Below are 19,724 nucleotides of genomic sequence, written 5' to 3' on the forward strand. Positions count from 1 at the left end.
TATCGCATCTTTAGAAATACAGCTTAAACTAGAAGCAGGGATTAAAGCTTAAATATTAAGCACACCCAGCTGTTGTTGTTGTTGTTGTTGTAGCAGCATACAAAATCCCCAGACTTTTTGGGGAGTGTTGCTGGAGTGACAGTCCTTGGCCAGATATAAATCTGGGTCGTTCCGGTTACGTAGACCCGACTGTCGTGGGAACGACACCCAGCTCTCAATGATAGCTATCTGCTATTGTTTACATAATGCCCCAGCCTTTGGTATACTTAGTACAATTTAAAGTTACACCAGATATGATATATATATAATGAAACGAGATTAGTTTACTTAAAATTGTGGTAATTTTTCGAAAAATAAAAACATTGCACAGATATTAACATTCACAAACAACAAACTATTTCACATGAAACAGGTTTTTATGATTCAATCCATTGCCCTTTTCATAATTAATTGATTTCGGTGAAATTCATAATGCTTTATTTTCTTTTTCTCTTCTATAGAAATTCTTTTCATTCGTCGGTGCAGGAATCTTCCACATCCTGGCATTATTTTGACATACATTAATTAAAAGATAAATCAAAAATTACTTATTACTTGCTTCTTTAGCAATTGGTTCAGATCCAGCTCCCCTAATCTTCCACAACTGTTTAACAGAATTGGCAATACCGACATCATTTTGAATAATGTAGAAAAGACCACCAAGAGTAGCTATAGACAACACAATCAGAGCTCCATGAGCAACCTTTGGCAACAATGGTCCAACTACTTGCGGCCGTGCGTAATCTGTGATTATAGCTTCCACGCCCCTTTTGATAAAAAGTTATTACGTATGATTTTTAATTAATGACGATATATATATATATATATATATATATATATGTATGTATCCTACCAATGAGAATGAAGAACCACGGAGATTGCTAGAAGAGCATCAAGTGTCTGCGAGGGATAAATAAAGGCTCCGGGCACAACACCCAAAAGAGCGAGGGAGATCAAACGTTCCGCAGTCCATAATGGCGTGTGATTACCCTTGGCTGCAGCCATCTTGGCCGCGCTTAGGGAAAAGCTCCTTTGTAAAGTCTGATGGAAGAATAATGTGGTTTTATAATACACAATTAATTAAGCATTAGATGCACTATCTTACCTGTGCATTCTTGAAGAATGTCAACGTTTTTAAGCTTCCAGCAGAGAAAGCACTCTTTGTGGTCAACGTCTTAATGGGCAATGACAGATGGGCAGTGGTCTTTGCAAGTCCAATGGCTTCATGGTTACAAAAGAATTTATACGATTATATAATACAAATTTTTGTATTTAAAGTTTACCATTCAATTTCGCGGCATTGCGCAGCATAACAGATAAAGCCATTTTCGAATTAACACTAGGATACAATTTAAAAATGTTTATTGACTGAGTTTGGCTATGTACGTTAACGCAAATCGACCAACTCCTTTCCTGTTCCTCGGGGTATCGGATTTTGTTTTTTTTATAATTTTCACAGGCAATTGATAAAAAAAACAACCGTCAAATGTCAAAAAAACACTGTCGCGCTGCCACTGTTGCCGACTCAGTGCTTTTCGCACTAATCCAAAACGCGAAAATTTTTGAGTTTGTTGCTTGGTGCGTTTTTTGGTGCTTTTTTTTTAGCAACTTTACAAAAATGGAAACAAAATCATGGCACAATGACAATCGTAAGCGAGCATATGTTTTCCCACCATGCGGTCAAATAAGGCACGTTAAAAAGGGAATTCAAATTTCGAAATCATAAGAGACCGCAGTGTAGATTTAAAATACCGCATAGCTCATGAAACTTCAGTTTTTGTTTATGCTTTCGTTTGACAGGAATTGTAGAAAAAATTATGCGAAACGAAGAAAAATTTAACATAAAACAGTCAGGGAAAAATTAAAAAATTTTTCTTAAATCTATGCAAAGCGGCAACGCCAGACACAGTTGCAAATTAGAAAATAATAACAAGAATGTTATCGTCGCTTGGACGAAAATATTTGAATGTATAGAGAACAGAAAAAAACCGACCGTCGAGCAAGAAACATTGATTTTTATTAATTTAAATCGGCATCTCTACAAAATAATTTTTATGCGTATAAAGTCCATTAATGAGTATTAAATAAAAATTTGGTGCTTTTTTCGAGAAAAAACGCGATTTTCTTAGGTTTTAGTGCTTTTTCAAACTCAAAACCTGGCAACACTGCGCGCTGCCAATTGCAGTATTTCGGTTATCGATAATCATAGAAATGCTGCCACTTGTAATAAAATTTAAAAAATGTTGGCAAACGAGGGCGTTATTACAATGAACGTAAATCTACGGTTGACAAAAATTTTTTAGAATTTATGACCGAAGCTCACAAAGCAATCTTGTACAAGGTGGTGCTACTGGCGAATTTAGTTTTTCGCCGCGGTACTTAATGTCAAAATTATATGTTTGTTGTAATATGAATTCGCTTTGTTTACAACAAACACATCATTTTGACATTAGGGAGTACCGCGGTGAAATTCTAAATCCGCCAGTAACACCACCTTCAAAGGTAGAATTGTAAAATCAGCTGATTTCTTCGCCTTACTTGTATTTTGTTTTTGCTTTTACTGATTTGACAGCACACCCATCCAAAGCAAAAACAAAATACATGTAAACTTTGGAGTGAATTGAGATGTGACATAACACCCGCAATACAAAATACAAGGCGAATTTATATAAGGTGGTGTTACTAACTCAGCTGATTTTGTGTATTTGTTTCGCCGCACGGCTTCTGATATCAAATTGAAAAATTTTGTTTGAATTTCTACACACACTCTTACAGATTTTGACAGTTTTTGCCGCCAAAGCAAAAACAAAATACATGTAAATTTTTGTTTTTGTACTCCTGCTATTCCTGCTATCACCTTATATTAATTCGCATTGAACTCACTTATGTATGTGATTTTAGAAGTTTTGACTTAAGATCAAAATATCATGGGCCAGTGATGCAAAAAAAATTATTATTATTTTTTGTTAAACTAAAATCGGAAGCAACTTGACGAAGTACTGCGTTTAGAAGTTTAGAGAAAAAATGTCTTAACACGAGATAAGTTATTTTCGCAAATTTCCTCAGATATTTCTGCGGACTTGCCACTGTTCATTTGGCTGGCTGTGATTTCTTCAATTTTACATTTTAGAATTTTTGTGGCCCTCGCGAAGAAATTTCGCTTGTGGCGGATGCGGGCAGACGTGTGACAATTGAATTAATGAAATGAATAAGTTTGACCTTGAAGAGTACGCGCATGCGTTTATGAATGAAATTCTTTTTGTTGTATTTTAGTCGCATATGCGTTTTTACTAGGGCTGATGATTTCACCCGGGTAATGAGGTACCCAGTATGGTAATTACCCGGGTACCCGGGCACCCGAAAAAATGCGGAGAGGTAAAAATTAAACGCATTTACGATTATATAACGCAAACGAACGTACATAGGGAAAATCTATAAGAATCTTCCATACCATATGGGGAAATATTATAATATATATTCGTATCTAAAGGTAATAGCAATAATTTTACGATTGTAGAGGTATTAAACTGTAGGGAGCTAAAGAAATAATAATAACAGATAATTTCGTTTTTATAAAATATGACTAGGTAAGAATGTTACTCATACGCCATGTATGTATGTACTATTAATGAAATCATAGGCATAACTATTTGTGTGGAGACTGTTTGTATTATGCCGCATTTTCATTTGACCATTTGCAACCTTATTTATCAATCAAGTCAATTACTTGGGAATCCATCTTGATCTCAGGTTTTCGTGGAAATTGCATATTAAAGCGAAAAAAAGTCAACTTGCATTAAAAACATTAAGAATGTACTGGCTGCTTGCTGCAAAATCTGAGCTGAGTTTAGAAAACCAAATCCTTCTGCACAAAGTTATGCTGAAGCCGGTTTGGACATACGCTATGCAACTATGGGGTACTGCGAGTAACTCAAACAGAAATACTACAGCGGTATCAAAATAAGGCCCTGAGAAGTATTGTTAATGCTCCTTGGTATGTCACCAACTATGCCACTCACCAAGACCTCAAAATTCCATTTTTCAGGGAAGAAATCGTCAGACTCAGTGATAACACGATCTTTTTTTGTTGTTACTATCATAACAAGTTTTAATAATTATGTATATAAAATAATTACATTATCATTACAACAAGTTTTTATTTTGATGCAAGAAGACTAGCAAGTTAACCGAATCGGGGGCCAAACACGATCTTTTCGCCGTTACAATATTTCCAGCCGTAGAGAAGAGTCTTTCTGAGCTTGCTGAAGAGGCGGGAATGGCTAGATATCTCTTCGCCAAAGACGCAACTGCAGGGAGGGAGTGTTCTCTAGTGCGCCACCACACAAGCGGGTCCAATCTATTTGCTATCTCAGGTTCCGCTACATAGCGCTCAAACTGAGAGATTGTGTCTGACATTTGTTCTTCCGTAGCGAACAGGAAATCCAACTCTTGGTCGTCACATTTTCCGGACTCCTTTACGGTGAGCTCTGTCGTCGACATTTCAGAGATAATTTTTTTGACCTGAGCACGGACTTTAGCTGCCACACTACTATTTTCCACCTGGAGATCTTTATATCTCGGATCAAGAAAACAAGCTATCTGCTCTGGCAATACTTCAAAATCTTCAGAAGTGCAAGAGTCGTCTTCAAGTGTAAACCGCTTTTTGAGGGAATAAATAATGCTGGACTTGAAGTTGGTCACAGGGTTACTGTCCTCGGGCTTTGGTCCATAGTGGTTACTAATTAAAGTTTGGACTACTGGGCGTTTTGCGGAAAATGTTACTTTGGTTTCGCTACATAAAAATTTTGTTTTTTTTGTTGTTTCGTTCTCGTATTAAGGAAACTTCATTAAATAATTGTGATTTTAAAAGCTTTAAATATTATGTGAAAAGAAACTATAATTTGAACAAGCTGATACAATAAAAGTACAAAATCTTTAGGTGAATGAATAGCATAAGGCTTTGTCACCTTACTTTTTGTACCAGAAGCGGCCTACCACAGGGTTTAGTTCTTATATAATTCCCAATGAGAACGTTCTCGTCAGTTTTGTTCTCATTTTGGTTTTGGTTTTGACGCGTTCTTGGGAACAAAACTACGACAATGGCATTTAGTTTCGATCATACATTTCGTTCTCAGTCCCTGTTTTAAAATATTAATATTTAATATTCTTTAAAATATACATACATACATACATATGTACACATGCATGTTTGTATATGCATTTACAAATATTAGAAGTTTGAATTTAAGTACAGAAACTAATGTTTTAATTTACTTTTCTTGTCTCCGTCTACTCAGGCAAGCGGTTAGGTGTACATAGTCGCGTACACTCTAGACATAAAAAAATAATTATAAAAAAAAATTTTCTCACTGAAAAAATATTTATCCTCACCAAAAAGATTATACAAGAAGCTTTATGTCGCATTACCCGGGTGTTTTTCGTTTAACCGGCACCAAAATATGTATATTACCCGGGTACCCGGGCAAATCGGGTAATACCCGACTACCCGGGTAATCGGGTACCCGGGCATTACCCGGGCACCCGGGTAACCGGGTACCCGGGTATCATCAGCCCTAGTTTTTACATACATACGTATGTACGTACGTACGCATATTTGCATGAATGTAGACATTTTTGGAGGGAAATCGCATGAGTATATTTGTACAAATTTATTGATTATAAATGTACATTTGGTTGTTATAAAAAGGGTAATTTCATCCATAAATTACAACTTTAAAACTTCCATACTAAAGAGGAAGCCTTAAAGACTACGAGTTTAAGGAAATCCCTTAATTAACTTTAAAAATAGCGAACCTTAATTATGTACACAAAGTTAGCTTTAATCAAAAATTAAAAAATTTAAAAAAAATTTAAATTTAATTTTATTTAAATATTTTACATTTAAATATTTAATATTGCTTTAGCTATATATTTTTAATGTCAACATTTTGAATTTGAAAAGATTATTTATGTAAAGTTTTAAAATTAACTATTGCATTACAGATATTTATGAAATGTCAACTTAAAGCTAACAAATACGATTTTTAGTTTACAATGGACGGTATGTATACATCTGATATGTATGTAAGTAGACTTCAGTAATTTTTTGTTAAGAGGTAATAAGACACATTCGATTTTATATTTTCGTAGATGATACGCACTATTAAGAGATTCTTTTTTAAACTAATTTCGTTGAATTGAGAAATTTGTAAACTTTCCTCAAACCCAAAATATTTAAATTTGATATGAGAACCAAAATAGAATGCAAGCTATAAGGTTTATAAAAGAAAAACTCGCATATGATATTAAAGTACTAGCTGATGCCTTATAAAAGTCCCAATCGAATATGATGTTGGACGCATCTGAATCTTTCCATGGGTATGCGCCATCGTCAAAGTACATAGGGCAGTCGTCACGTTCTCGCTCGTATTCTATGGCATCAATGGCAACTGCTGCACCCTCGGTGTGATTCCACGAGGTAACGTCTTGATTTAGTTTACAAAAGGCGCCTACCGCTGCAAAATATTAAATATATTATCTACAGTAGGCATATGTACGGTAAAGTGTGCATACCTTGCGACATTAACACGCGATTTAAGTCAGCGCGCTGATATACCCAGCATCGGTACTTAGAGAGCGGATCCAGGTCATCATAAGTGATAAGATAGGATTTAAGATTCTCTTTCCAAAAACCAATGCATTTCATGCGATAATCCGGATCACCTAAAATGTAAAATTTTAATCAGAAATAGTTGTATTTAAAACTTATGTAGTGAGAACAACATACTATATATATCCACAGGCCTTCCCAAATGATCCACTGACAGACAGTAATTTTCATCAATAGCCAGTTCTTTTTGATCCGTATCACATACCGACATATCTGATATATTTTGCTTGCAATGTATATTCGGCCGAGGACTTAGCGTTACACCTCCAAGAATTCTCGTTTTAAAAGGATGCTCTCCATGCTGTGTAAAGTTGAATTTTCCTGCCACAGGGCAACGTACTGGCAACGGATTCTTTGCCAAAAACAAGTCATATTTCCACGCTTCGGCATTTTTGAATTGCACCCAGGAGCATACTGTACTGAAATCGTCCTTAATAACAGCTAAACCCTTGCGATAGCGTATGATGTTATGATGCCGTGGCTGAAAATCGAAACATACATAATCTTTTTGGCAACCGTCAACCGTAAGACGTGCCATCATTATTCGATTATCACGCCGCTCACGGCAAACATATATAGTACGTCGGTAGCGGGCTCGATCTGGGTAGTAAGTTTCATTGATGTGAGTTTCACTAATCGATACATCAGCATCAATATTTGCTGTGTTTACCCATTCACCCGAAAAATTTTGCGGAAGTGTGCAACCCGGTTCAACGTATTCTGCTTTTACAGGTGTAAGCTTTAGACGTTCTGGTGAATTTTCTGGCGTTTTTAATGTATTACATTCGGCCGTAATAGAAACACCGATGTACAAATCATCGTCCCGATTCTTAAGGAAGCATCGATACTTTTCATCTTTGCGCGATTCTTTGGTATTGGCGACCGCAAAGTAATGGTTTTTGCCAACAAACCAATCTCCTAAGCAACTATACTCTACTGTACCGGTGAAGGTGCCTTCCATACCCTCACACTGCTGGTAGGTGACGTTAAACTTTTGGTTTTGTATCAAGAACTGCGTACCAGCAGTTTGACAAGATTGAATGCGAGCATCAGGCTTATTACAAACACCAGTAAACCGGAACCGATTCTTAATAATAAAAATATTAATATCTTTGGATCCGCGTATGCTTGTAGCCCAAAATTACCTGGTATGTGAAGTGCCACACGCCTTCTAATGAAGAACGACAATTGAGAGGCACAAAATTTTCATTGAATAAAGTCACTAGCTGCTGGTCGTCCCTAATTCCTTTACAAACATTTTCCACGCTTGGCTCTGATCCCGCGAGTATAGAAATGCAAGGTCCTAAAACGCGAATAACTAACGCTAGAAAAATATGTAATACGTACTAAAATTTGTACGTACCTTCGACTTTCTCAAACACATTAAGCGTCCTTATGACCGTTCGGACGCAGTGATAACAATTTGCTGAGCGCTCTTTAAATATAAAGTGATACTCATCTCCGTGTCCAGACATCGTTATACAAACACCTCTGCGTGACATCGAGGTCGCATCTATGACTGTTAGTGTGGGTGTGCCAGTTTCCCATGAGAACCAACTTCCCTGAAGAATTTTGGGTATAATACATCTATTTTGTTTTTGTTCCAACTGATTATACTGGGCCGAAACTAAAAATGCAAAAATTATTAAATACAATTAAAACAAAGTTTCAGTCAGCGTTCTGCTATGTGAGGCACGATGAGACAGCTTCTAATGCAAGCAGGGTGTGGCTAATCGCCTTTTGCTTACCTATGCTCACGGCGCCGAGAAGGTAAAATAGTTTTACCACACACATTATGAGCTTAGCATTTGTTTTCTAATTTGTACTTAAATATCAATTTTAAACTTTACAAGGAATGCAAATAGATTTAAAACTATTAACCACAGTGCACTGTGCTATAAACTACAAAATCTAAGCGATGGAATGTGCATATAGAATAATGCAAAACAAAAGCATTATTTAGGAATGGCAAAGTCGACTTCGACATTCGACAGAAATCGACTTTTTACTCCTGGATTTCGAATTTTAGTGATCGACTTTCAGTTTATGGAAGTCGACTAAAGTCGACTTTTCACTTTCAGCTCTCGACCCTTTTAAATTTATTTGAAGTGGCGTCTCTTAAATTAAAACTGATATTCTAATACCNCGAGGCACGATGAGACAGCTTCTAATGCAAGCAGGGTGTGGCTAATCGCCTTTTGCTTACCTATGCTCACGGCGCCGAGAAGGTAAAATAGTTTCACCACACACATTATGAGCTTAGCATTTGTTTTCTAATTTGTACTTAAATATCAATTTTAAACTTTACAAGGAATGCAAATAGATTTAAAACTATTAACCACAGTGCACTGTGCTATAAACTACAAAATCTAAGCGATGGAATGTGCATATAGAATAATGCAAAACAAAAGCATTATTTAGGAATGGCAAAGTCGACTTCGACATTCGACAGAAATCGACTTTTTACTCCTGGATTTCGAATTTTAGTGATCGACTTTCAGTTTATGGAAGTCGACTAAAGTCGACTTTTCACTTTCAGCTCTCGACCCTTTTAAATTTATTTGAAGTGGCGTCTCTTAAATTAAAACTGATATTCTAATACCATGTTCGGACCGACAACGAAAAAACTTTGAAAAGGAGTTTTGGGATTGTGGGCTGAAAGCTGTTCGCACTGGTTGTTAATGATTTCGTTGACATTTCTTTCATCCTTTTATACAGTTTTTCTACGAAAAACCAAAATCAAAATCTTTGCCTTTCATTTTGTTATCATTAGCAACCTTTTTTTGTTCATATTATAATTTGGGCAGCCAATTGACAATACCCGCCCAATTCTATGTCGCCGGTTCAAATGCCGGCACTTGGAGTATTTAATTGTTAGAAACAAATTTATTAATATACAAAATTTATACATTTCACATGAAATTTTAATTTGTCAATAGTATTTTAAATCTTGATAAGTTATTAAGAAAAGAGCTTTCGATTTCTGTGCTAGAATACCAATCCTGGATAAATCGGGCTGTAAATCTCACCTAGCGTATTAAATATGATTAAATATGACATCCACTTCGATAAATATATCTAAAATAAAATGAAGACACCGATTGGGATGATGGAACGTGAGTTTTCAAGTAGTAGTTATAGCAACGAAAACATGTTTTCGATGTCGGTCCGATCATGGTGTAATTCGCTCCCAAAATTTTGTATGGCGAATTTCGTGATTCGAAAGGTAATTCGGGTGAAGTGGGAAAGCCGAATTTTATGGGCTGTTTTTGCTTACGCGTAAAAGCACATTTAGCGCATTTAACTCTAAATGCTACTCTAAATGTACATTTATCCATACAAAATTCGTCACCTAAATGCAACTAAATGCAACTCCATTTTTGCATTAAGAATCTAAATGCTAAAAGCAACCCTGTTATCTTCCAAAATTTCCACGATTCGAACATGGTTTAATGAGAAAAAGTGGCAACATTGCATTTTCGAGTATACAGTGGCTAGCTGCGTTTCAGTGATCGCCGATCGAGATTTCATTTATTATTTTACATTATTTGGATAAAGAAAAGTTAAGAAAATTCAATATCGATGTGCTGCTGATAGAAATCTGGATAAATTTGTGATCAATTCTGTTTGTTTTGTTTCCTAATTAAGTGAAGAAATTTTAATTGACAGCACCGACAAATGAATATATCTGTGTTCGTATGGAAAAGTAGCTTATGTCGAAAGGCTGGCTTTAGTATAAATCGGTATTCGCAGCATACGATTGCGAATTACTCACTGGCGGTGAGCCGTTGAGAACTTTTGGCAAATAAACGTGCAAGAAATTGTTCCGATACTAGCAAGTTAATGTTTTTATTAAGTCTCATAAAAAAATTCTTTGTCGTTTAAAGAATAAAGGAAATGCCGCATTATACTAAAGCCAGCCTTTCGACATAAGCTACTTTTCCATACGAACACAGATATACATAAACAAATGGTCGGTCATAGTTAAAACAATTCAAATTTTTGTATTGGAATTTTGGTTTAAAATTTATTTTTTCCTTTTCAGTAGGGTTTTTGCACATTATCTTCTGCGTGAGAATTGATCGTAATAGATACGGATCTGAATAAGCGACTGGAACACGGCTGTTTGTCAAATGCATACGATTTCGAACTCGCGTAAATGTACATTTGCTAAATGCGATAGCATGAACGCTCTTCGAAAACATATGTTCGAAAGTGCTAAATGTTGCATTTTAAATGCAGCAAAATTTCACACCAATCAGCGCAATCTTGTATTCTACAGAGCATGTCATGCGGAGAAATTTCAGAAAGCAGTTGCATAAGCATTCACACCTCGCATGTAAAGTGTCTTTTGAAAGAGGTTTTTTTTTATATTTCTGAAAGGCGAATTGCAGATTGCTAGTGCAGCACGAGCAAGTTGAAATATATTTCCGAAATCGATTTGCGCGCTTTGAGTTGCGGTCACAACTTGCAACTTTCATTTCTGAAACTGATTTCCGAAAAGTGACAGCAAGGTCTTTCTGGCTATTAACCATTGAAATAGAATTTCTCTTTCTCAATTTGACAGCGAATTTGTTGGAAATTTTGGAAATATTGCCAAGTATGACACTCTTTAATGGGCTCTGTCACACGGTCAGTATTTATTAACGTGATCCAAGTATCGTGATATTCATTGACGGTGTAGCATGCAGTATTGATGGATCGTGATCCATATCGAAAAATTTCTAAAAAATTTGAAATCTGGATCGCGGAGCGCAACACCGTCAACAAATATTGAACGTGTAGCACTTTCAAATCGCGATCCATACATTTCGTCAGTACATCTTTTACTCTCATAAAGCGAACGTCGAAAACGTATTCGCTCTGCCTTCACTCTCGGTGCTTAAAACCTTTCAAAAGGAATTCAAAAAATTTGTATTAACATTGGAAATTTTAAAATAATTGTTGAATACATTATCTGTAATTTAAGCTTTCAGCACAAAAATAATGCAAATACTGACGCGATAAATATTGAACATGTAGCATTCATGCGCGATCCATCAATCCATCAATATGGATCACGATTCAAATATCATGATAATTACTGACCGTGTGACAGGGCCCTATCGGTCTTGGAACGATAGAATACATCGTGCTGCCGTACCGAGTACTAATTGCACATTGACATTTCGAATTTCGAAAACGCGTGCATTTTTCACAGCAGCGGCACAGTGAGTCAGCCGCATATAGTTTTATCGTCCGCATCTTTATAAATTGTTGATCTTGATACAAAAGTCCTTACGGAATCATAAAAAAATGTCTACAATTGCTAGCCCTCTGTCCATTGCGGGCACTAGACAATTTGGTGCTTCCGTGCGTACCCAGAATGGTAAGAAATACCAAGTGTTAGTAACATCTGCCATTGCATAGCCGGGAAAGCGTGAAGAAAACATGTGATATGTTGAGGCTTTTCGGGTATTTGTAGGGTTTCCTGAAGAAGTTCAGTCTTAAATATGCTAAAATCTGCATAAAGTACTTTAATTATACCTTTCACATGCTAGCAAAACGTATGTAAACTAAAAAAAAGTGAGGTTAAGTTCGGCTTTAGATAGCACATCCTGTAAGGCATGGTATATAACATGGTAATCGTTCGTTCAATTTCAGTTATGGCTGCCAGCTCAATTGCAAATATAGTCAAAAGCTCTTTGGGTCCAGTTGGTCTGGATAAAATGCTGGTAGACGATATTGGTGATGTCACTGTCACAAACGATGGAGCAACAATACTTAAACTTTTGGAGGTTGAACATCCTGCAGCCAAGTAAGTTGATTCGAAAGGAAAACTTTTGAGGACATATATACATAATTAATTTTTAAGGGTGCTTGTTGAACTAGCGCAACTGCAAGATGACGAAGTTGGTGATGGTACTACCTCCGTGGTTATATTGGCTGCAGAGCTACTAAAGGTATTTTTCTTTTTTAATTTCAATATTTCTTACTTTAGAAATATAGCGGCATTGATATTTTTTAGAATGCCGATGAGTTGGTAAAACAGAAAATTCATCCTACTTCAATTATTGCTGGATTCCGTTTGGCATGCAAAGAAGCCTGCAAATACATTTCAGAGCATTTGACAGCACCTGTTGATGAATTGGGACGAGATTCCCTTATTAACATCGCAAAGACATCAATGAGTTCAAAGATTATTGGTGCTGATGCGGATCTGTTCTCAACAATGGTGGTGGATGCAGCACAGGCCGTAAAGGTAGTACATATCTCGAAAATAATTTCGTACAATAGTTAATTTTACGTGTTACGCTAGATCACGGATCCAAAAGGCAATCCTTTGTATTCCATAAAAGCAGTGAATGTGCTAAAAGCGCACGGCAAATCAGCACGAGAATCGGTTTTAATACCTGGTTATGCTCTCAACTGCACTATTGCTTCGCAGCAAATGCCGAAAAAAATTATCAACGCAAAAATCGCGTGCCTCGACTTTTCATTGCAAAAAACTAAAATGAAAATGGGAGTTCAAGTGCTTATTAACGATCCTGACAAATTGGAAGGCATTCGGGCCCGTGAAATGGATATTACCAAGGAACGTATTAATAAGATACTGTCGACTGGGGTGAATGTTGTGCTCTGTTCTGGTGGTATCGACGATCTTTGCATGAAGTATTTCGTAGAAGCCGGCGCTATGGCTGTGCGACGCGTTAAGAAGGGTGACTTGAAAATTATTGCAAAAGCTACTGGAGCCGCTTTTCTCACTTCACTCACGAATATGGAAGGGGAAGAAAGCTTCGAACCATCGATGGTGGGAGAAGCTGCTGAAGTTGCCCAAGAGCGTATTTGCGACGATGAACTAATAATAATAAAGGGCACCAAAGCTAGGTATATAATATAGATACGTTTTTCTCCAATATCTTGCGTTAAATACAAACATTACGTTCATAGAGCTGCTGCTTCCATTATTTTGCGTGGGCCAAATGATTTCTATTGTGACGAAATGGAACGTTCTATACATGACGCACTGTGCGTTGTTAAGCGTGTATTGGAAAGTAAGAAGGTCGTAGCCGGAGGGGGTTGTGTTGAAGCTGCACTTTCTATTTATTTGGAAAATTTCGCCACTTCTTTGGTAAGTAAGGTCTAAGATAACAAAAAAAAATCTATAGTCATTATCCTATTGCAGAGCTCCCGCGAACAATTGGCAATTGCCGAATTCGCCAAATCTTTACTTGTCATTCCGAAAACTTTGGCGGTCAACGCCGCTAAAGACGCTACCGATTTGGTGGCGAAATTGCGTGCCTACCACAATTCTAGCCAGACAAAAACAGAACATGTACAGCTTAAGTGGACTGGTCTAGATTTGATCGAAGGTGTTGTAAGAGATAACAAGAAGGCTGGTGTGTTGGAACCTGCTATGTCAAAAATAAAATCGCTTAAATTTGCTACCGAAGCTGCTATTACAATCCTGCGTATTGATGATATGATAAAATTGAATCCAGAGGAAAAGGGTGGCAAAAACTACGCTGACGCCTGCGCCGCCGGGGAATTAGATGGTTAAGGCCATCGCATTTGATTAACTTGTATTGATTCTATATACTTATTGCACACATTTACAATTAAATTTACACTTTAACGATAGGTTTAAGTCCTGGATCGGCAGTTACTAATGTCGCTATGAAACCGCGTATCACACATTAACAACACTTACTCTGTTCATTCTTATTTACGATAATATATTTGAATAAATATTGAACTTCAGAGACATAAATTATACACTTTTTATTATATGAATATTACTGAAATCCCGATGAAATAAAATTTGATAGGGTGAGATTTAAATTATTCTTTTGAATTATATGTGCGTATACATATTAGAGCTACTGGTGGCATGTGTTTATTCGGCGACGCGCGCACTCTGCGTACTGCCTATAAATAGAACATGCAGTGAGGTATCTATAAATATAGAAAGAAGAAGACAAGTATTGAGAAAAATAGTAGATTGTTTAAATAGAAGCTAATACCTACGGAAATTGGGAGAAAATTAATTAAAATATAAACATGTCCGAAAACTCCGCAGTTCCAGTTGAGGATGTCAACAATAATTCAGATAATGGACAGGTACCTCCACAGCAAGAACAGGAACAACATGTGCAGGAACAACAAAGTAATGAGCTCTTGGATATAGTTTTCACATTAGAGAGTGAAAAACAGGCATTGATAGAGGAGTCACGCAAGAGAATATCTGCAATTCGTAGGGAATTGGAGGTTAACAAGCACACATTTGTTATACGTTTTAGGATTTTATAAATTTTTAATTTTCTTAGCAAAGCTTAAGTGAAAATGAACAACTAAAACGGAGGAACACGCAATTAGAACAATCATTAAAACAGTCGGTTATGTTGGGAGGTGTGGACGCACCCAAATCCCGACAAGAACAGGAGGAATTACTGTTGAAAGCTAAAACTTTGCTCTTTGAAAAGACCAAAGTATGCAAACAGCAAGAACAACAAATTGAAGTGCTAAAAACACAGGTGGAGGCAATGAAGGATGTAGTACAGGTAACTAAAGATATGCTGAATTTAAAGACCGCCGAATGTGATCACATGCAAGTGCGATTGGAAAAATCACAGCAGTGGATTAAGGCAGAGAAGGATAAATGTATCTTAACAGAAAAAAAATTGGATATTTCGAAGGGAGTATATGAAAAACTACGTGCCGAATACGATATACAGTCGAAAATTTTTAAGGTCAGCGGATTGTCATTCTATCTGATTTAATCTATTAATAGTTAAATTTTTAGGATTTGAAGGAGGTTTATGAACAAAAAATTAAGGTCCTCAGCGCAGCGTTGGAAGAGGCTAAGAAAAAATAGTTAGCTGTTCGCTAGTATTGTGCTGCAAATATATACAATATTAGATTTTTGCATATGTAATTAATTCCCCCCATTTAACAAAAATATTTGAAGCATGTACAATATAGGTAACAATAACAATTTGTATGTGATTGGTGTTTGAATTTCCTTTTCGGTTTATTTTGAATCTTTTTACCGATTAAGGTTAAGTTTTCGAAATGAGACTTCTATCCTTTCGTGCGATATATTTAAGTTTTATCTGAAATCCACTTAGTTTCTAGTAGATGAAAGAAATTATTTTCCTTCTATGTAGATACTATTTGTATTGTATGTCTTTCTTATGCGCTTTGTTGCTGTTGCATCTGCTTTGCCAGTGCAAGTTGTTTCATCTCCATCACGCCAGCAACAGCATTCAGGAATCTACTTTTTTGTATTTGAATTTTTTCAATTTTCTCTATTTGTTCCTGCACATAATCCACACGCCGCATAAAATAGTCCTTAGAACCTTCCAAATTCTGTGTTAAACGTAGATCATAGAAAAACGTTAAATACTTTATTAGCAGAAGACATTAGAATTGAACTACAACCTTTTCTACATAATAGCCGGTGCCAACATCAATTACGAAGTTGTCGAGATGCTTTATGCGACCTGGTACGTACATGCTACTTGTTAATGGCACCAGTACTTGGCGATCTTGCCATTCAGGTTGAAAAGATTCCAGCGCTTCTTTTGAACTGGCATATTTGGCTTTACAACTGTAAAGGGTTTGGAGTGACTCTTGAATGCTGTTAACCTCCTGTAAAAGTATAAATGTTTTTGTGAACAGTTGTATATACATTTTTGCAGTGACGGATGTACCTTTTCCATTTCCTGTCTGATTTGCATCAATTGCTCTAAACTCAGTTTTGCCAAATCAATTTGTTCGGTTTTATCATTGCTACTACTCGCTGACATTATTGGATTTGTTTAGTATTTAGAAATAATCGTTAAAAAAGGGAATATCTTAACAAATGTCTCCAGATCTCGTGCCAATAAGAATTTCCACACCTCCATAGACAAAACCACCAACAAATTCGATGAGTCGCTATCCGAAATGTCAAAATTGTAGTTTCGGACTTCGAATCTAAAGAGTTGCCAGATTTTATTAGTGATGTTATGAAAATACAATTATAAAGCGAAGCGCACAACAGCGCGAACTATCGTTGCGAACTCGGATGATGATTTCGGATCCTCAAACGGATTCGGATTTGTTGTTAATTGGCTGGCCAAAATAAAATAAGCTTGAACGTAAAGGGTTCTTAATGAAAAGAATTTGAAGGAAAAGTATTTTGGTTTTGTTTTTGTGTAGCAAAACTGTAAACAAATGGCCTTATTCATAAAAAATAAAGTAGCTTTAAAAAACGTTTATAAACAGAAAAATTTATGAAAACGTCACTTTATAAAGCTCTTTAAACCTACTTTATTTTTTTATGAATAAGGCCAAAAGGATGTAAGAAATGTCAACGAAAACACCAACAATCGGTGTGAACAGCCTTCAGCCCACAATCCCAAAACTCGTTTTCAAGGTGTTTTCGTTGTTGGTCAGAACATGGTATTAAGGCCCGGCCTGATACAAATTCTTCTCTGCGTCACAGGGATGCTTTTGACTGACACGCGGTCCCACGACAGTCGGGTATACGTAACCGGAACGACCTAGATTTATATTTGGCCAATGACTGTCACTCTAGCAACACTCCCCAAAAACTCTTTGGAGAACTTGTATGTTGCTACAACAACAACAACGGGCATGCGGTTTAGGCTAAGCGCATTGTGGAGCGTCGAGCGTCGAGCAAAGAGCATCGAGCAAAGCGTCGATTAGTCTGCGTTCAAACACGGAAACTCGAGTTTCTTATTATCGGCGATTTCTCTTTTGGTGTTGCCCTTTGCATTCACACACAGAAACTCTTTTGTACGCCATTGTTGTTGTCAGCTGTGAACCGCTAACTTGAATTACTCAGGCGAAGGAGAGCACAAAGCGTGTTTCCCGAGTACAGGCGATTCGGTACCCGTCCCCTTTCCTCGTCGCTCTCTCTCCTACAAGCTTCGAGTTTCCGCAACAAAAGTTTTCGTGTCTGAACATCGACTTTCAAATGTATTTGTTTCAATGGGAGCGCACATAGTGTATGTACGCTTTGCTCTTAGCTGTGCTTTGCTCGATGCTCTTTGCTCGCCGTTCCACTATGCGCCTAGCTTTATAGCTCAGTTATACCATGTTCGGACCGACAGCGAAAACACCTTGAAAACGAGTTTTGGGAGCGTGGGCTGAAAGCTGTTCGCACCGGCTATTAGTGTTTTCGTTGAGATTTCTTTTATCCTTTGTTTACAGCTTTGCTTTCTAGGAAAAAATGGTAACTTCTGTCAACTTCAACATAACCTCCAAATATTGGTCGTAATTTTTTCCTTATTTTGTACGTAAACACACTCAGCTCACACATGTAAATAACCAAAAATACTTTCAAAACCATTAGAGTCCACATAAACAAGTAATTGAATACTTTTTGATATGAATTAGCAGAGTGCAGAGTTTAAAATTTGGTTGCCAAACACACTACAGTTGATCGTTTGACACATTTACCAGAATTTGCCAGCGAAAAATTCTCGGACTAAAACTAGTAACTTCTGACAGAGAAACCGTATTTACTCTCTTTTTTGTCCTCTCAATAGTCAGAGAACCGAGTACGGGATCGATTTCCTGTAAAATCTGACAAATTCTGACTATTTCTGACTAATCCGGACTCGTACGGGCTCGCAACTATTGTGACGCCACGCCCAGTTACTCTCGGCTCTGGCGCAATCTTGTATTCCATCATTCTTGCCGGTTACCCAACGGACAGCAGTATGGTCTGCTTATGTATACTTCGCATAATTCCCATAAACTTCAAACTGTAATTTCGTATGTACTTTGTATGAATTTTGTATGTATTGCATTACCAAGAAGTTAGCAGAACTTTTAAAAACTTAGCGATTTGTTGAGTTTGGTTATGGCATCACATTTTCTTAAGTTAAATTGTTATAGTACTGGTACAAATGGTTGTGCGAAGTTACGCGAAGTTTGCCTAATCAGACCTTTATATGCGTCGAAGCATGGCAGTGCAAAGTATGCTGAGCTTAAGCTTTGTTTCTAAACAGATAATTATCACAAATTATCACTAATTTCTGCTGGAATGTGTTTCTTAACTAGCAGAATTTAGCACCTCTCTCTCGTTCTTACGCTCTTATTTTTTTTTTTGGCTCTCCTGTCAAAATGGATAAACAAAAATTCGCGCCAAATACTTTCAATAGTCAAATACATCGATCAGCTGTTTACTTGCTAGTTTATCGTTTCTTTACTAATTTTCTCAATTTTCCCATTCTTCTTCTTCCTGATAATTATCTGCTACAAAATAAAAGATACAAAGCCATTTACACGTTTGTAATTGAAGCTTTGCCCGATGCTAGCTCTTCGCTTTGCTCGCCTCTCTACTTTTAAGCCTGCTATACAGTTCAATGCGAGTGTGAGCTTTTTATTTTGACCAATATCATCCTTAGTACTTAACTTTTTGCATTAGTTGATACTCTCAAAAGATAGAGAATTAAAATATCTTTCGGGATTATAGAATATAATTTAAAATGCATAATATGCCTTTTTTTCAAGCTCACACTCAACTGTGTGCGTACGCAAAGGATTCGCATGGGAACAACAAGTTTTGACAGATGTGTGTGAGCGTCCATAAGAATACAAATGGAATTCTCTGTCTTTGCGAACGTTCCTAGGGATGCCGAAAAACCATCGATGCATCGAAAATATCGATCGATGCATCGAAAATTTTCCACTCTAAATAGTCGATGCATCGATCAACATCATCAAGTACATCGAATGGCCGAACATCGCTTTGTCTGAAGTTCATAGAGAGGAANAGCTTATAAAATGTTAGTATAATAAAGGGTAAGTTTCAATTGGAGGAAAACTCTATGCGTATCGATGCATCGATGTACGCCCTCCGATGCATCGACAGATATCGATGTAAGTTTCGATGCATCGATGCGAGGAATAACATCGATGTATTTTTGCCACTGACATCCCTAAACGTTCCCGCTTGCTCGCATTGAACTGTACAGCAAGAGGTTTGTATAGTAACCAATAGTCAGTACTAATTTGTACT

The 19,724-nt window shown here is 36.8% G+C and overlaps 5 protein-coding genes across 7 annotated transcripts; 2 read left to right on the plus strand and 3 right to left on the minus strand.

Moving 5' to 3' along the window:
• Positions 1-373: 373 nt before the first annotated feature.
• On the minus strand, positions 374-1,572 carry SdhD (succinate dehydrogenase, subunit D). The gene is made up of 5 exons (XM_017616480.1): positions 1,323-1,572; positions 1,145-1,260; positions 893-1,080; positions 599-806; positions 374-539 (listed from the first exon to the last, which is right to left on the minus strand). Exons 1-5 carry the CDS (start codon positions 1,363-1,365, stop codon positions 510-512), a joined length of 585 nt encoding a protein of 194 aa, XP_017471969.1. The 5' UTR covers positions 1,366-1,572; the 3' UTR covers positions 374-509.
• A 4,649-nt stretch (positions 1,573-6,221) lies between these two features.
• Positions 6,222-9,126, minus strand: udt (protein undicht). Of its 2 annotated transcripts, none has more exons than XM_017616477.1 (6): positions 8,916-9,126; positions 8,073-8,336; positions 7,855-8,012; positions 6,827-7,796; positions 6,613-6,762; positions 6,222-6,554 (listed from the first exon to the last, which is right to left on the minus strand). In XM_017616477.1, exons 1-6 carry the CDS (start codon positions 8,959-8,961, stop codon positions 6,274-6,276), a joined length of 1,869 nt encoding a protein of 622 aa, XP_017471966.1. In that variant the 5' UTR covers positions 8,962-9,126; the 3' UTR covers positions 6,222-6,273. The 2 variants fall into 2 exon arrangements, with proteins under 2 accessions (XP_017471966.1, XP_017471965.1); XM_017616476.1 differs by lacking the exon at positions 8,916-9,126 and adding an exon at positions 8,458-8,668.
• A 2,878-nt stretch (positions 9,127-12,004) lies between these two features.
• Positions 12,005-14,462, plus strand: CCT1 (chaperonin containing TCP1 subunit 1). The gene is made up of 7 exons (XM_017616481.1): positions 12,005-12,077; positions 12,353-12,506; positions 12,564-12,651; positions 12,717-12,950; positions 13,008-13,576; positions 13,640-13,820; positions 13,875-14,462. The coding sequence occupies exons 1-7, from the start codon at positions 12,005-12,007 to the stop codon at positions 14,247-14,249; spliced, it is 1,674 nt and encodes a 557-aa protein (XP_017471970.1). The 3' UTR covers positions 14,250-14,462.
• A 209-nt stretch (positions 14,463-14,671) lies between these two features.
• LOC108363197 (ribonuclease Y) lies at positions 14,672-15,686 on the plus strand. 2 transcript variants are annotated; one of them, XM_017616483.1, is made up of 4 exons: positions 14,672-14,956; positions 15,016-15,249; positions 15,322-15,438; positions 15,492-15,686. In XM_017616483.1, exons 1-4 carry the CDS (start codon positions 14,750-14,752, stop codon positions 15,561-15,563), a joined length of 630 nt encoding a protein of 209 aa, XP_017471972.1. In that variant the 5' UTR covers positions 14,672-14,749; the 3' UTR covers positions 15,564-15,686. The 2 variants fall into 2 exon arrangements, with proteins under 2 accessions (XP_017471972.1, XP_017471971.1); XM_017616482.1 differs by having other exon boundaries at positions 15,016-15,438.
• Positions 15,687-15,694: 8 nt separating this feature from the next.
• Pfdn5 (prefoldin 5) lies at positions 15,695-16,638 on the minus strand. Its single transcript, XM_017616485.1, has 3 exons — positions 16,402-16,638; positions 16,130-16,339; positions 15,695-16,057 (listed from the first exon to the last, which is right to left on the minus strand). The coding sequence occupies exons 1-3, from the start codon at positions 16,495-16,497 to the stop codon at positions 15,881-15,883; spliced, it is 483 nt and encodes a 160-aa protein (XP_017471974.1). The 5' UTR covers positions 16,498-16,638; the 3' UTR covers positions 15,695-15,880.
• Between the last annotated feature and the right edge of the window lie 3,086 nt (positions 16,639-19,724).

Source organism: Rhagoletis zephyria, unplaced genomic scaffold (genome assembly GCF_001687245.7).
Source record: "Rhagoletis zephyria isolate East Lansing unplaced genomic scaffold, Rhagoletis_zephyria_1.1 Rzeph_scaffold_01213, whole genome shotgun sequence".
In the NCBI taxonomy this organism is placed as follows: Eukaryota; Metazoa; Arthropoda; class Insecta; order Diptera; family Tephritidae; genus Rhagoletis; species Rhagoletis zephyria.

Excerpts from the sequence above, each read along its gene's own strand:
- udt (XM_017616477.1), bottom strand. The coding sequence starts at position 8,961 with ATGTGTGTGGTGAAACTATTTTACCTTCTCGGCGCCGTGAGCATAG. Across the intron at positions 8,013-8,072 it reads TGTGTTTGAGAAAGTCGAAG|GACCTTGCATTTCTATACTC; the intron begins GTACGTACAAAT and ends TTCGCGTTTTAG. Across the intron at positions 6,763-6,826 it reads AAGGCCTGTGGATATATATA|GTGATCCGGATTATCGCATG; the intron begins GTATGTTGTTCT and ends TTTACATTTTAG.
- CCT1 (XM_017616481.1), top strand. The coding sequence starts at position 12,005 with ATGTCTACAATTGCTAGCCCTCTGTCCATTGCGGGCACTAGACAATTT. Across the intron at positions 12,652-12,716 it reads TGGCTGCAGAGCTACTAAAG|AATGCCGATGAGTTGGTAAA; the intron begins GTATTTTTCTTT and ends GATATTTTTTAG. Across the intron at positions 12,951-13,007 it reads ATGCAGCACAGGCCGTAAAG|ATCACGGATCCAAAAGGCAA; the intron begins GTAGTACATATC and ends GTGTTACGCTAG.
- LOC108363197 (XM_017616482.1), top strand. The coding sequence starts at position 14,750 with ATGTCCGAAAACTCCGCAGTTCCAGTTGAGGATGTCAACAATAATTCA. Across the intron at positions 14,957-15,015 it reads CAATTCGTAGGGAATTGGAG|CAAAGCTTAAGTGAAAATGA; the intron begins GTTAACAAGCAC and ends TAATTTTCTTAG. Across the intron at positions 15,439-15,491 it reads TACAGTCGAAAATTTTTAAG|GATTTGAAGGAGGTTTATGA; the intron begins GTCAGCGGATTG and ends TTAAATTTTTAG.
- Pfdn5 (XM_017616485.1), bottom strand. The coding sequence starts at position 16,497 with ATGTCAGCGAGTAGTAGCAATGATAAAACCGAACAAATTGATTTGGCA. Across the intron at positions 16,340-16,401 it reads TCAGACAGGAAATGGAAAAG|GAGGTTAACAGCATTCAAGA; the intron begins GTACATCCGTCA and ends ATACTTTTACAG. Across the intron at positions 16,058-16,129 it reads CCGGCTATTATGTAGAAAAG|AATTTGGAAGGTTCTAAGGA; the intron begins GTTGTAGTTCAA and ends CGTTTAACACAG.
- SdhD (XM_017616480.1), bottom strand. The coding sequence starts at position 1,365 with ATGGCTTTATCTGTTATGCTGCGCAATGCCGCGAAATTGAATG. Across the intron at positions 1,081-1,144 it reads CATTCTTCAAGAATGCACAG|ACTTTACAAAGGAGCTTTTC; the intron begins GTAAGATAGTGC and ends TTCTTCCATCAG. Across the intron at positions 540-598 it reads CTGAACCAATTGCTAAAGAA|GATGTGGAAGATTCCTGCAC; the intron begins GCAAGTAATAAG and ends AAATAATGCCAG.